At 39.3% G+C, this 15,732-nt stretch overlaps 1 protein-coding gene across 1 annotated transcript in view; it reads left to right on the forward strand.

Moving 5' to 3' along the window:
• The window catches only part of CPB1 (carboxypeptidase B1), a 39,641-nt gene extending 24,122 nt beyond the window's left edge, over positions 1-15,519 (forward strand). The window contains exons 7-11 of the mRNA XM_065877067.1: positions 703-813; positions 903-993; positions 1,663-1,865; positions 13,339-13,423; positions 15,147-15,519. Coding sequence (XP_065733139.1) covers positions 703-813; positions 903-993; positions 1,663-1,865; positions 13,339-13,423; positions 15,147-15,334 — 678 coding nt within the window. The 3' untranslated portion in view covers positions 15,335-15,519. The remainder of the gene's footprint in view (positions 1-702; positions 814-902; positions 994-1,662; positions 1,866-13,338; positions 13,424-15,146) is intronic.
• The last annotated feature ends 213 nt before the right edge of the window (positions 15,520-15,732 follow it).

Consider the following 15,732-nt stretch of genomic DNA (forward strand, 5'->3'; position numbering starts at 1 on the left):
AGACCATCTACAGGAGGTCTCACCAAAATTAAACAAATTTCTAGATGACAGTATTAGGAACATGCAGAGCCATCCATAGACATTCCTTACTTACTAGGAATACCCTCATAGCCTACTAACTTTGAAAAAAAGTTCTTACAGTTACTATTTCAAAGGAAATGAGTATTCACGTTAAGTCTTTAATTTTATTGAATTTTCGTTCATCTTTAAAGTAAATAGTTAAAATAAAAAGTAATAATTATATGAGGTAAATATGGATGAAATAGAGCAGGGGTCCCCAACGCCCGGGCTGTGGACTGGTACCTGTCCACGGCCTGTCAGGAACTGGGCCGCAGAGCAGGAGGTGAGTGGCGGGTGAGTGAGTGAAGCTTCATCTGCCGTTCCCCAGCGCTCGTGTTACCGCCTGAACACCCCACACCCCCATCCGTGGAAAAATTGTCTTCCACGAAACCGGTGCCTGGTGCCAGAAAGGTTGGGGACCACTGAAACAGAGTATCCTAGAAAAAGGGAAGAACTAGAAACTATTTTAAACAAAACTGTCAGTAATATTTTGCTATTTGCTTTTTAAATATTAATAATATCTACTTCAAAAGGGGATGCCACTTTTGTTACTAAAGTCAACATTCATCTCGTCTATGTAAATTTTAGCAGCATAATGCATTCCATTTTTCCATGAAATTCTGCTTTGTAATTTATACACAGGCTGTTCGCACCTATGGACATGAGAGCAAAATGACAGAATTTCTCGACAAGCTAGACTTTTATGTCTTGCCTGTGGTCAATATCGATGGCTACATCTATACGTGGACCAAGGTATATGAACCAATACTGAGAGGGGCTAATGAAATTAAAACCAACCACTTTCTACTATACTTGTCCTAACCATAAACTGCACTTTTCAGTACCGAATGTGGAGAAAGACCCGCTCCACCAACGCTGGATCCACCTGCATTGGCACAGACCCCAACAGAAATTTTGATGCTGGTTGGTGCAGTAAGTATCTGGCTGACCATTTTGCATGCATCTTTTGAAAAGCATAGGAAGGAAGTAACAGGAAAACACAATAGTGTCTAAAATAAGAAAAAAATATAAAATTTTATATTTTAGAGTTCTAACTTTCTGAAAGCACAGACAATAAACAGCTTGTTTATTCAGTCAATAAAAATGTATTGCTTATTCTATTATGTTCCCAGCTGTGCTAGACGCTGGAAACATAAGACTGAACAAACCAGACATAATCCTACTACTTGTGGAATGTAAAATCTAGAGGAGACCATCATTAAATAATTATTTAAACAATTATTTAAATAAAATTGTGATTCAACTCTCAGTAAATGATTATACTAATATAGAAATTTCTCATGGATATTAGTTTGTCCCTACTTATTAATCTTCTTACACTATATTGATCTCATTGTTTGGCACTACACAGGGACATATTGGTGATTTCACATGCAACTTTTTAGCCTGTTAGCTTAAAAACACCCTACTTTTGTGACTAAATGTATGCATACTTCATAATGTACACATACATGAGGATGATTATAAAAACTCCTGTGAAAACAACTTATTTTTTAACTCTCTAATTTGAAATTTTGAAACATGACCTGTGGGAACGTCAGTAGATGACCATTTGCCATTAACAACAATACGTTTTTCCAGCTATCGGAGCCTCTAAAAACCCCTGTGATGAAACTTACTGTGGATCTGCTCCAGAGTCTGAAAAAGAGACCAAGGCCCTGGCTAATTTCATCCGCAACAACCTCTCTTCCATCAAAGCATATCTGACAATCCACTCATACTCCCAGATGATACTCTACCCTTACTCCTATGATTACAAACTCCCCAAGAACAATGCTGAGTTGGTAAGTAGTCATGGTAGTAGATATAGTATTTCACTGTTGAGATTTTTAAATTCTATTCCTGGAAAACATATATATATATATACAAAAAATTTCGGGAAGTTCCATTCTTGATTTTCGGTAATAGAAGCAAAAAACTTACCAACACAAATTTACAAGGCATCTGAAGTTGGCTACATAAATTGGCTAGAAGAAATGTGATTTTGATGTAGAGAATGATCGCCAAAATGTGGTTAATTCACTAATATTCAAAATGACAACAGTTCCACTTCCTCCTGCTTCACCACAGCACTGACACACATGATGATTTCAGACGCATCTGAGGTAATCAACAAAGTTCCTTCACCTCATACATAATCTTAATCAGAAAGTCAATTTTATCAAGTTGCCTTGAGCTGGATTTGACATGCACAGGCAGAGTATGGCAGATGTCGTTAGGAATTTGCACATTTGGTTGATATCTGGTTAAGTGATAAGATCCTAATATTGCTTATTTCTAAATTGTTGGATTAGGTGAGACACAGATGTAAATCAATCAATGAACAAATGATGTGAATGGGTCCTTACTATATATGTGAAATATTGCAAAAAAAATGAACTATCCCTGACTCAAAAAATTAGCAATCTTGTTGGAGAATCAAGATACAACCACATGAAAAGATAAATAATATAAGAGTTTTATACTATTCAAATTAACAAATATGGTACATCAATGTATAATTTTTTTAAATAAGCAGGTTTGAATCCTTCAAACAACTTTTTTTTTTAATTTATGAACATCTGGCTGCCAGAAGTTGGGACCAATGATCTGAAAGAACAAGTGTAAGATTTAAAGCATTTGAGTTATGCCAAAAAAAAAAAGTATTCCACCTAGACAACATAGATATTTGGCTTACCTAAATGCATAAATTCAAAGACCCAATAACTTTATCAACTGGAAACTGTTTTGTACTTTCAGATTCAGTCTTTCAGAGACCAAATAAAACATGTAATGCTGTAAATATCTTGTGAAAAGCAAAATGGAAAAATAACTCAGCTTCTTAGAAAACTGATAGCTAATAGTTAGCCAGGTCCTGTTTTTAAAAAAAAAAAAAAAAAAAAAAATGCTATTTTTCATTTCATTTCATTTCAGGAAAATCTTCCCATTTTCCCTATCTGTAGCCAAAAAACAAAACAGGACATCATTAGTTGGAACCATTCAATATTTCAGTTTTCCAATTAGGCTCAGTCTGTAAGTGTTCCCAGCAGTGGGTGCTCACAGGCCTGCTGTCCCAGAGATGGGTGTGGTCAGCTCCTCATTTCAGTCCTCGATTTCCAGGGCCACCAGAGGAGAGGAGGTGGGGGTATGTTGTTTGTTTAACTCATGTGAATATGTTTAAGCTGTACCACATCAAAAGAGAAAAAGACAAAGCCATACAAACTAAGCACGAATGAGTTAGTAAGTAAAATATTAAAACTAAAATTATAAACCATATTAAATGTAACCACCAATATATCCAATTTGCTTAATAACTAGTTTTAAACATAAACACTAAAAGACTAATGCTAACAGAAAAGCTTAAAGTGTTCTTTGGAATTGAGCTGCTGCTCAAAGTTTCAATACTTTTTCTTACTTGGGGAATAAGTTTAAGCCCTTTTAGCAATGAAAACTTTGTTGCCCCACTGGCTCCATACAATAACATAGTATATGACTGCTCTAGAAGTCTACAAACTTTCCTTTAAAAAAAAGAATCAAGTAAGTTCTACCTTTAGAATCTCATGAATAATTCTTGCTACTTCCTGTGGTTTCTCCAGGAAAAGACCCAAGACTCAAAGTGGGTTTAGTGGGCCAATTCAATATGTGCCCCAAATGGTGTGAAACCATTCCAGAGAATGTGATCCACTTCTTCATTTAAAATCAAGGAAAGAGAGGTAATAGTAAAATATATATATATATATATTAGAAATTCCATCCTCCAAAATTGTTTTTAAATTCTAATTAACAAAGAAGTGAAACAGAACTATATCAAAGTAAAATATTCATAATCAATTCTCAAACAAGCATAAACCACAAAATAATCTTACCTTGTTTAAATTTATACCCACAAATCTAATAAATTCAAGGAAAAGGACATGTTACTTCTTATGTTTTCTAGAGCATAAGATAGGTGAATAAAATACAAAAATTCTTTGCACTTATATCACACACGTTGATTTAAAAGTTATTTTAATTTCCAATAATCTTTTCTGTGATTAAAATTTTTCCTAGTATCTTAAAAGAGATATTTAAATGCCATCAGTAAAATCTAAGATGCATATTATTTGATTATTTGATTCATCTGAGATCTGAATTTAGTTTGGCACCCCAAAACAATTTAAATCATTTGAATAGTTAACTAGAAATCCTTTCAGTCTTTTTCTTATTTTGTATAAATCCAATTCACTTACTTCCTAAGAACATTGTGCTAGAACAACTCATAACTATAGTGTTATCACAAATACATGTATAGCCAAAAGAGAATTTGAGTCTCCCAAGAAGAAAGATATTGGCTTTTCCATGGTTTTTATTTGTAATGAGGATAACACTTTAAAAAACTAAAAGTCTTGACCTAGAAAGATGAATGCTCCACCCAAATCTAGTGCCTCCATATTAATTCTCAATTACAAAAATGTGACCCCACTGTAGAAAACAAAAGATAGTAAAAGACTAATAAGATGAATTATTGGCACCATACCACATTATAGGTAACTCAGAATTTTCTTACAGTGCTACAAAGCTGACTTTGTCTTATACAGATTTTAGTATATATATATGCATGTATATAAAATCATATTTGTAGCTAAAAAAATGCTTCAGTGAAATAATTGGAAGGGAATTATTCTGTATAGAAACATTAGCACTCTCTCAGTTCAAATTTAGAACATACCGTAAGTAGCAATCCTTTGACATTTGAGTCGTGATGAAAATGTGTACGGCTTCATTTCTGAAAGATCTTACATGTAGATTACCTGACAATTACTTATATCAGGAGACAACCTTCAGAGGGAAGAAAGGCAGAGATGGGAATGCAAAAGACCAATGAAGTTAAAGTACAGAAGTAATAGCCTGGATTACAAAGGCTACCAAAAAATACATCTTCAGCAGAGGAGTAAAAAAAGTTTGAGGAAACATAAGAGTGTCTTACATGCATAATGCTTTCCTGACTGCAAACTGTTTTTACACGCATATATTATTTAAAGAAAGAATACAAAATGCACTGTGAGTTTCCAATGACTTCATAAACGTCCAGTCCCTCAGCGTTGACTTCTTCAGTATAAAGCTATCACTATCTTCAAAGGAAGTTTTAAGATCCAGAAAAAGAATATCTTTACATTTCCAAAATTCTAAAGGGTAATGAAATATTGAGTTATATGACCTCTTCATCATCAGAGGAAATAAAAACTAGGAGACATAATTGAAAAGGCTCCCAAACCTATCCATATCTTTGCATTTATTGAGCATGGAAAAGCTCCCAATCTTTGGTCTACCTTCCCCACAAAGAGGCACACACGGCTCTGTTAATAATAATTATTACTATAACACTACTTCTAAATTCAAAAGCAGAAACCCAGAATAATACCAATCAACTAAGTATCTTCACCCATTTCCCCGACTGACCAAATGGAAAGCTGAAGTATACTACACAAAGATGCCAATCCAGGGCATGCATCTATCATTACATTTCTACATTAGAAGCACAGAATTTCATAGGTGGAAATCTTGGAATTTCTCTGGTTCTGCTTTCTCATTTTCTAGCTTAGACAATGAAGGCTTGGTTAAGCCAACACCAGTAGTAGAGGCAGCCTTGGGCATGGAGCTAGTGGATGCTGAAGAATTTCCTAAGCTGCCCCAACTTCCAAAGATGCACCCACACATATTTGTGTGGCCGTGTTCTATGGTGGTGCTCCATGCAGCCGGTTTGCAAGAGACCATTCATTAAATAAAGTCTTTTATCCCATAAATATATCATTATTACCTCTGACCCCGGACATTGCTAAGGATTTACACTGGTCAAGTAAGATCCCTGACTTCTCAGGGCCCAGTCTTCATGATTCTGGCCAGTACTTGCATGGGTATACATACATTAACCAGGAGAAATATGACAGTCTAAAAATTTCTGAAAAATTATTAAACTTGACCAAAAGATAGAAATCCATTTCTAAAATCTAACACCTTCTAGTCCAGAGACACCTCACTACCTCTCAATTAAAGCTTTAGTTAATGAGCCACCAAAACAGAAACCCACTGCTCCACCCAAGCACGTGAGCATAAGCCGGGACTATGATTAGAGATAAACGTAAAAATCAGGGGGGAAGAAATATTGTGATTAGGAGGTGGACAATTACAGGGTCATGCGCACCCTCCATCACTGCTGTCACCACGTCCTTGCCTAATAACAAGAGCAACCGGGTCACAGTCCCTGTGTCAGGCAGGCTGCCAGCAGCTTAGGCAGGACTGGCAGCACAGAACATTTGCTTCAGGAATTTTCTCAGAAGTTCTAATCTCACTTATAAGACCAAAGAAATTTTAAACGACAACTGCAGAATTTCTTTGATTAGAGAAACCGGGTGCTGATTTACCATTATACATTTTAAGTGGCTTTCTGGCCTGTTAAAGTTCTCCTGCAGGGCCTGGTCAGTACATGACTCATCAGGCAATTACCAGAAATTCCACTGAGCACCTACTAAGTGCTCGGCATAAACCCTGGTTCCTGCCGTGAGGAAGGGAGCAGAGGCCGTCAGCCTGTTGTGAATGTTCTCTCGAAGGAAGAGTGGGAGTGAGGTAACCAGGTTACCGAGGACTTTAATGTCAGGATGACTCCTGTGTCACAGCGGGCCCTGGAGCCAGTAACCTGGTAAACAGAATGGCTACGTCAAATACAGAACTCCCAGTTAGATCTGATTTCAGATAAACAACAAATAATTTTTAGTGTTTAAGTATGCTCCAAATATCGCATGGGACAGACTTATACGGGAAAAGCATTCATTGTTTACCTGAAATTTAAATTTAACTGGGTATCCTGTATTTTTGGCTAAATCTGGCAACCCTACAGGTAAAGTGTGATTTTGGCAGGTGTGACCTAGCAGCGGCGCTTCGGAGACACTTGTACTATCGTCAGCAGAGGAAAACAAGGCATTCAGAGCACCTTTAAAACCAGCTGTCTTCTTTTTCAGTTTTTCTCTCTAAAATACTTTCTTCTTTAACATAATTACATCTTTTATCTGACTTTCCTTTAAGCTAATTTTGCCTCCTTCCCTTCCCCCAGAGGACATCTGGCGGGGGTGGGGGTGGGGGGCCTTTTTGATTGTATGTCACTGTGGGAATGCTCCCGGCATGCCTTGGGTGGAGGCCAGGGGAGACTGATCAACACCCTACAAAGCTCAGGACAAGCCTCCACAGCAAAGGATTATCCAGCCCACGTGTCACAAGTGCCAAGGTGGAGAAACCCTGCTTTAAGCAAAGGTAAGAAAAGTCTCATTCCTGGCCAAATGTCCCTGGCTTTCAGGATCCTACACCCCCTCACAAAGAGCTTACAATTTTCTGCAAATCTCAAGTGTGGGAGAGTACATTCCCATCATACGGCATTTATTTTTTAACATTTATTTGGAAGAAGCACTACCGCCACCGGGGGGGGGGGGGGGGGGGGGGGGGGGGGAGGGGGAAATTCTGGGCTTTGCAACTTCAGCTGACTCGTGCTTCACATTTTACCTGAATTTTAAAGAGCTTAAAAATATGTATTCAGATCAGGCAAAGAAAGAATTTGGTTTCCATCAGTGAAAGCATTGCCACGCTCCCCATGGAGTCTGCCAGGACAGACAAGCCCTGCTCTCTAAAGAAGGCCTTCCCACACTCCTTGCCTTTTCTTCATCTCAAGGCTTTGCAACCAGAGCCTGCACTTGTTTACTCTCCTCCTTTTTCTCAGAAACATATTTGTTTCCAAGGCTTTCTCCTCAGTCCCTGCCTCAGTAGGCCTTGGAGGCTTCTCCTTTCGCACCAAACTTATAAAAGTTCAATTCCTCATTGGTCCCTTGGTGTAAGCTACCCATTATCACAGGACAGAAGGAAGGAAACTGCCGCTAAAGATCATTTTGACGCTTCCATTATCACATGTATTCACCCAGAGGGATGGTTAAACTCAGAACTTGAAGTTAGAAGCAAAGTTCTGAAGAAAATTCCCTTTGAATTGGTATATACCCCACCGTCAGTTTGGGGCTTTCGTTTTCTTGTACGGTAATGGTGGACCAGTGGAAGATTAGAAGAGGCGAGACCCCACTGTCATGACACTTGGCTGTGTACGTAGAGGTCGCAATGATGACCATGAGCACAGTCACGAGACGGGGCTTCCTGATCACATGTTCCTTAGGAATGCAGGTCAGTGGAAAAGAACACCCTCGCCTTATTCATCTCACCAGCCCCCTGGAGCTCAGAGCCTGGGGAAACGTTATACTAGTTGGTCCTTTGTCTCTTGGGCTTTGAGTTAGATGTGACATTTTAGACTCTCTCTGTCTTTTGCTCTATGACCAAGGCCTCTTTTTAAGAAAACAGGTGACAAAAGAGAACATGCATAAGACGTGGTAGGAAACTCATATCTAAGGATTAATAAAGGCTGGCCATGTTTGGCCTTGACTGAAAGCAAAGTTTTCTCTGAGGCTGATTTATATTTAGCTTCCTTCTGTTCTTTACAACTGGTAAAACCAGCTCTAGCAACACTTCTTTTGAAGTATTCCAAGGCCACAAGGAGAAGTGAAAAAGAGCACAGGATTTAAAGCAAGAAGAACCTAGCTCAAGTCAGCCACTTATGGGGCTGCATGCCCTTGGGCAAGTTCTTTTATCCTCTCTGAGTTTCAGTTCTTTTATCTGTAAAATGGGGATAAAAATATCTAGCTCTTATCAAGAGCTCTTTGTCAAAGTCTAAGGTTTTATGTAAATGTTAGTTCTTATTTTGAACCCACTGAGCAAGGATGTAAGATCTCCCTCAAATGACAGGTTACATAGAAAATGTCATTAATTAGAGTCTGAAGACATGGATCATGCTCTCTGATGTACTATTGTTTCTGCCAGTCTTTTGTCAGCTGTCTTAGTCCCTTTTTACAGAAACATACAAGGAAAAGGAGTTACCTCTCTAATATTTTAGCAAATTCAGGAATCACCCCTCTCTCTACCATTTCTGGCAGGGGTCAGTCACCCAGCTTGGTTGGAACATTCCCACCAAGCGTGCTGCCCCCATGGCATTCCATTCTGCTAGAAAATTCTGTGTTGATGAAATGTGGACAGATAATGTTAGGAAGATAAATGAGCAACATTTGTAAAAGTATTTGAACTCTTAAAAAAAAAAAGACCCACACTGATTCCAGGGATTTTTGTTACAATACTTGGAACTTAAAATATGATATTTTGGTTGATTAACGTCTGCTCTGACTTTTTTGTCCCTTGGTCTCAGAGGGGCTGAGAGAAAGGGTCTACAGACTTCACTTTTTTTTTTAATCAAAGGAAATAAGTTAAGTGCCCAGCAGAGGTCAATGTCTAAATGTGGTAACCCATCAACCATCACTGCATGGTACCACCACTCTCCCCACAAGCATCCTCAATCTCCACTCAGGGGGGTCACAGTCCAGCCTTTGTAGAACTCTGCACCCCCATCCCAATCAGGCTCACCTGAAGCCCTAGGAAGAGACTAAATCAACCAACCAACAATGTGCTAGGTGTTAATGCAATCCGCTGAGGATACAAGATGAATAGCCAAGAATCCTCCCCCCACAAAAAGCTCACCTAGGGGACAAATAGATGCAAAAACAAATGATTACAGCACAGAGTGATAGGAACTCTGATAGAGACATGTGAGCCCTCACAAAGAAGGGGTGCTCATTGCTCCCTAAGAGAGTTGGGGGCAGCTTTGCAAAGAAGATGACATTTAGACTGAATTTGGAAGAACAATAGCAAGCCTCCTTGTGAACAAAGAGGGAAAGAGATTTCCTACAAAGGGAGAAGAACACCCAACGTCATGGAGGTAAGGAGAGGTGGGCAAGGGTACGGAAAGTAGTTCAGGGAAACCTGGCTCGGAAGGAACATGGGGATGCACGGCAAGTGATGCAGCCTGAGAGGGAAGAGAGGGACAAGCTCACAAAGTCTCTTTATGTCAAGAAAGGAGGCCAGACTTCAACAGAAGGTGAGAGAGTCATTGAAGGATATGATGATGAGGTGATGGTCAGAGGACAAGTGATGAGGTAGACATCAAGATGAGAGAGCAACTTAGGACAAGGCGAACCAAGGCTGAGACACAGACTAGATGTTCCTTCAGTGGGTACCCGTGACAGGAACAAAATAACAGCCATTTTAAGTTAACATCAATCTTAGATATTGCCTCAGCATCACAGGCAGAGCAACTGTTTCCAAAAGATGACTCTGAAGGCTTAGAAAGCACTTGGTTATCGCTCTAAGGAAAGGCAAACTAAACATTTTTGTGTGGTCCTAAGGGTAGTTATGACTAAATGGATAAGTTGATAAATCAGAAGCAATAACAGATCACAAGTAAGCCCCTTCAATTTTGCCAGATAACTCAATTCTTATGTTACACCAATAAAAATATTGAGAGACTTGAAAGCCATCTGACACACAGGAGGTCAAGAGATAAAGACAATGATCTTGTCTTAAATTGTCTATAGTCATCATAACTTCTCACATTTGGAACTAATCCTGAAGAATTTCCTTTTTTTACAGCTTTACTGGTATGTAATTGACATGTAACAATGTGATGATTTGATACACGTGTATACTGTAAAATGTTTACCCCATTAGTTTACACACCCTCTACCTCACATAATTTTGTTGTTTTGTCATTTTGTTGTCATTTTGTTGTTACGGTGAGAACATTAAAGCTCTATTCTCATTGGCATCTTTAAGTATACGACGCAGTATTGTTAACTACAGTCACAGTGCTATACAGCAGCGGTCCCCAACCTTTTTGGCACCAGGGACCGGTTTCATGGAAGACGATTTTTCTACGGACCGGGGGTGGGGCAGGGGGATGGTTCAGGCAGTAATACGAGCGATGGGGGGGCGGCCGACGGAGCTTCGCTCACTCACCCACCACTCACCTCCTGCTGTGCGGCCCAGCTCCTAACAGGCCACGGACTAGTACTGGTCCACGGCCCAGGGGTTGGGGACCCCTGCTGTACATTACATGCCTGGAATTTATTAGAATCTTATTTCTACTAACTACAAGTAAGAATTCAAGGTTTAAGGGGGAAAAAAAGCAGAACAGAAGAAAAGCCTGAGGAAGGTAGCTAGGGAAGGAATAAGAGTTCTTTAGGATTAGAGGTTCTGCCTTACAGAAAAATAAGTAACTAGAAATTTCCTTGGATGAATCGCAAGTTAAAGAAATTGTAGAACAGTAGGAAACATGTTGTTTGCCTACCAAAAGAACAAGTACCTCACCATGTTTCACATCTCTAAAAGATGGTTTTAAATGTATTCTAAGCATTGTGCAATGTTTACACATTATTTCTGATTTCAACTGGCAACAGGCCTTATACTAAAGGATAGAGAGAAGACCTAACTCTAGTATGTTGGTTAGAATAAAATTAAACAACAGAAACAATACCTTTAGATCACAACAGTAAAGATTCCATACAGTATGACAAAGCACATACCAGTTTGGGAAAAAGGGAAATGAAACCCTAAAATGTTCAAATTACTGTCCCAAAACTCTAAGAATAATAAGTTAGTTCCAAGAAACTGACTGCATCATTTCAGACCAGAAAGTCATGATTTAAGTTTTATAATTCCTTTTAAATTTCCAAATTTACCACTTGTTTCGATGAAGCACTGATGCTTTGGGAGCTGAAATTGTTGAAGTCTTACAGCCATGCCCTCATCAATTTGACTTAAGACTTGACTGAACTGGTTTTAATATTAGAACAAGGATTAAGGGAAGCTGCTATTTTGTAGAAACAGAATTATTCTGATGTCATCACCAACTTCCAACAGTTTTCCAAGCATATGTACAAGACAATTATGATGCCAAAGTAAGAAATATAGCTAGTTTCATAGCCAGAATGAGTTATGGCTAATTCTCCTGTAGTAACAATCAGATTCACAAATCTGTGTTCTCCAGACAGAAAAGTAAAGCTTGCTTTCAAAGTGATTCAGTTAAATAGACAATTTGTCAGTGGACACTGGAGAGTTTACTGTGCAGGGAGGAACTGAGTGCACAGCCCTTCTCCCTGAGGGGCTGGGGGTAGGGGCAGGAGGGCAGTGGGTCTGATGAGGTGATGCTGCTTCTAATAAAAAAAAAAAAAAAAACCATAAGTTAATACTTGCTACTTTTTTTAATTCTGGAATTCAAATGTTCTGCCTTTTGAAATAAAATAAATGTTCTCTCATTTTTCGGTCTAAAAAATCTTCCATGCTGGAACTACCACTCCTCCTTGGAATTGTCCATTCTTAAACATTTTTACACTATCACTGAAGGTTGCACCGACTATCCAATCATTCTTTTGAGTGGTTTTTAACACTCCTACCCCAACTCACATAATCCTGTCATGACTTAATCTTCACTTTATAACCTGCCCTATTTCCAGGTGGTTTTTGCATTGTTTTGTTTGGAATTATTTTGTATGTTTTTGATTTTTGTTTGCCTCTAATAGGTAGACAATCTCTTTGCACAACCACAAAGACCTCCTTGCCTCCTGCTTTTCTCTCACAAGCTCCAGAGACAAGATAGATTTGCCAGACTAATCCTTAGATATAACCTAATTCTTCACACACAGTGACATTTTACTATGTCAATAAATGTGGTATCTGGGACAGTTACAAATCACTATAGCCTCATTTCTCCAGCCTGAACTAAGGTTTAAAAATAAATGTTTAACAAGCCTAAATAAGAATTCCAGGGGAAAAAAAAGAGCAACTAAATTCTATGTAAATAAAAAAGAAAACAAAGTAAAAGAATAAACTCTGGATACAACAGAGTTTACAGCTAGGACCCAGATTTTACTGCAACGATCATTTAAAATAAATGTAAGGACCTAATTCTCAAATAATAGGGTAAGAAGAGTGCTAACCATCTCAGAGCTTCAACAGTTACTGAGTAACCACTAAGTAACAAACCCTGGGCTAGGCCCTGGGGACACGGAGATAAAGGACAGAAAAAGTCACTGAGAACTCAGAGGGCAGCTAATGGTATTGACACAATATGACACAACTCTGTGTGTGACAAAGAGAAGCTCAGAGTGAGTGCTTGAGGAGGGCATTAGGGAAGACACCCTTCCACAAGAATCACTTGGATCATATGACAAAGTTCGCTGGAAAATGGGGATGCGCACTGAATAAGTTTAAAACACTAACCCGAACTGTGACTTACATGTCTTCAACGTCTTAAAAATAATGTACAAATGTTTGGTTTTTGTCGGTGTGTGCTTTTATTTCTTCACTCACTTACTGCTGACTCTTTTGCAGAACAGCATGGCTAAAGCTGCCATGAAAGAACTTGCCACACTGTACAGCACCAAGTACACATATGGCCCAGGAGCTTCAACAATCTGTAAGTCTTGGCATCAGAACTGTGCAAAGAACCCACGTGCTTCAAAGGCAACAAATGGTTCCCAGCGTCTTTCCTTTCTATCATTTAAAGCATGTGACTTTTGCCTGACAGTGAATTTTTTTAAAAAATATGTAATCAGTTTCCTGTTCAGAAAAAAGGGGGAGAAATATCCCTTTCAGCCCACGGAAACATTTACTCTCCGTAAACATCTATTGAGCATCTACCACTTGCCAGGCCCTCAACAGATGCTAGGAGAGAAAGGAAAGAAGGATGGAGAGAAGGCAAGAGGGAAGGGGGAAGGAAGGAGGAGGGCTGGAGCAATCTTCAAAGAACCCACAGCAGGGAAGCGGGAAGAGTAAACATTAATTGTCATACAGGAGCTAAGTGCTGCGACAGAAGGATGTCTAAGAAAAGAGCACGCCCAAAGACTAACCACCCCACTCCACAGTATCAGGAATAAGTTCCCAGGATGATGACACAGAAGCTTTATCTGGAAGAACAATTGCTGGAGGAAAGCAGTAGAGGGAAGGTTTTCCTGGCTAACAGATGGCAGTTTCGAAAGGCTACTTCAGGCTCAAGCTATTTGCAAGGGATGCAAGCAAGTGGCAAAAGAGTTAGATAGCGGCTAGACCCCAGAGCCTTGGGGCTGCAGTTCGGATTTCGCTGGGAAGGCGCATTCTGCAGGCCCCATTTTCAATTTCTACATATATTTGCCTTTGCATGATTTCTTTCTGCCCCAGGTCTTAAAGGACCAGAAATACAAGGAAAAAAGGCCAGTCCCATCATCAAGGGGGCTTCAATGCAGTTGGAGAGGCTCCAATCCTGAGGGGTTTCTAAAAGCTTCATGTAGAATACAGTTTCCTGTATTCTTGTTCTTTATTAAACTTCTCTGTATCAGATGGGGTATACTATTTTCTTAAGGGGGTTCTATCAGAAATAACCCACAGTGACATTGCACCTATTCACATATGGTGAACTTCTTGTAGGTCTTCTTCAGGCAAGTTCAATGAGGTTTCTCTTTCCATTACAGTGTAAGCCCCTGGAGGGCAGGGGCCATGTCTTTCCTTTGTCCTAGCATCTCCAGAGTTGATTGAGCACATGGCCTACTACTAAGTGAGAGCTGTACAATTGCTGACTGAATAAATGAATGAACAAATGAGTGATTGAATAAATGAATGACATCATAACTGTCACCAAATGAATAACTGAAGGAATGCCTAATCTGTGCCAGGCCATATGCTAGACCCTGAAGAAACAAAAATGAAGGCACAGCCCTGCCCTCAAGCTGCTCCAGTTTCACCACTCAGCACAGTTTCAGCAGGGTTTGGAGTCCTCTCCTCTTACCAGTCATCATGCAGTTTTCCTTATTTTTCTAGGAGATACACATCCTTTTCCCAGAAACTGTATATATTTTGTAAACAGATTACACACTACATAGCACAGTTTACCTCAGCATACAAGCACTCTGAGAAGTTTATATATTACAAATTACATACTTCCTGGGGTATTAAACACATCACTCCCACTAAGTAGACTTAGAGGTAAGACTGGACAAATTTTTAAAACAGCCCCCATAGCTCTTGTGATCCAGTTTACTAGAAAATTCACCTACCTATACTGTTTTGCGCAGTAAAACATTTGTAATTATAAAAGAAAGCTGGTGGGGTTTTTTAATCTCCTTCCTAGATTTAAAATTTTTCTTTCTTCTGTTTGTTCATTTCAGATCCTGCTGCTGGGGGCTCTGATGACTGGGCTTATGACCAAGGAATCAAATATTCCTTCACCTTTGAACTCCGGGATAAAGGCAGATATGGCTTTGCCCTCCCTGAATCCCAGATCCGGCCAACCTGTGAGGAGACAATGCTGGCGATCAAATACATTGCCGGCTATGTCCTGGAACATCTGTACTAGCCCAGAGCACTAACAGCCTTATCTCTAAATGCGCACTCTTTGTTTCTTTTCTATCCTGAATTCTGACTTTGGTTTGCCTAGATGTTTTCCAGATCCTCCTCTTTCTTTTAAGATTCTGGGTCTATTAAACTACCTGGGTCTTTAATATTGATCATAATAAAAAATGAACCATTACAATTGAAAAACCTGACAGACTGTCTACTTCTCTGGGGGAAAAAAGATGTGAACGAATGACTAAGGCAAGCCACACACAACCAATGATGTAGGTCAGCCATACGGGAGTTAAAGTCCTTGGAGTGTTGCCAACCCTGGCAGACTGCAGACAGGCACAGGTTATAGTGAGGTGCTGATGCGGAAGAAGACATGTAAGGGGAAATCCAGGACTGTAAAATGTGGTA

Source organism: Phocoena phocoena, chromosome 4, assembly GCF_963924675.1.
Source record: "Phocoena phocoena chromosome 4, mPhoPho1.1, whole genome shotgun sequence".
Classification (NCBI taxonomy): Eukaryota; Metazoa; Chordata; class Mammalia; order Artiodactyla; family Phocoenidae; genus Phocoena; species Phocoena phocoena.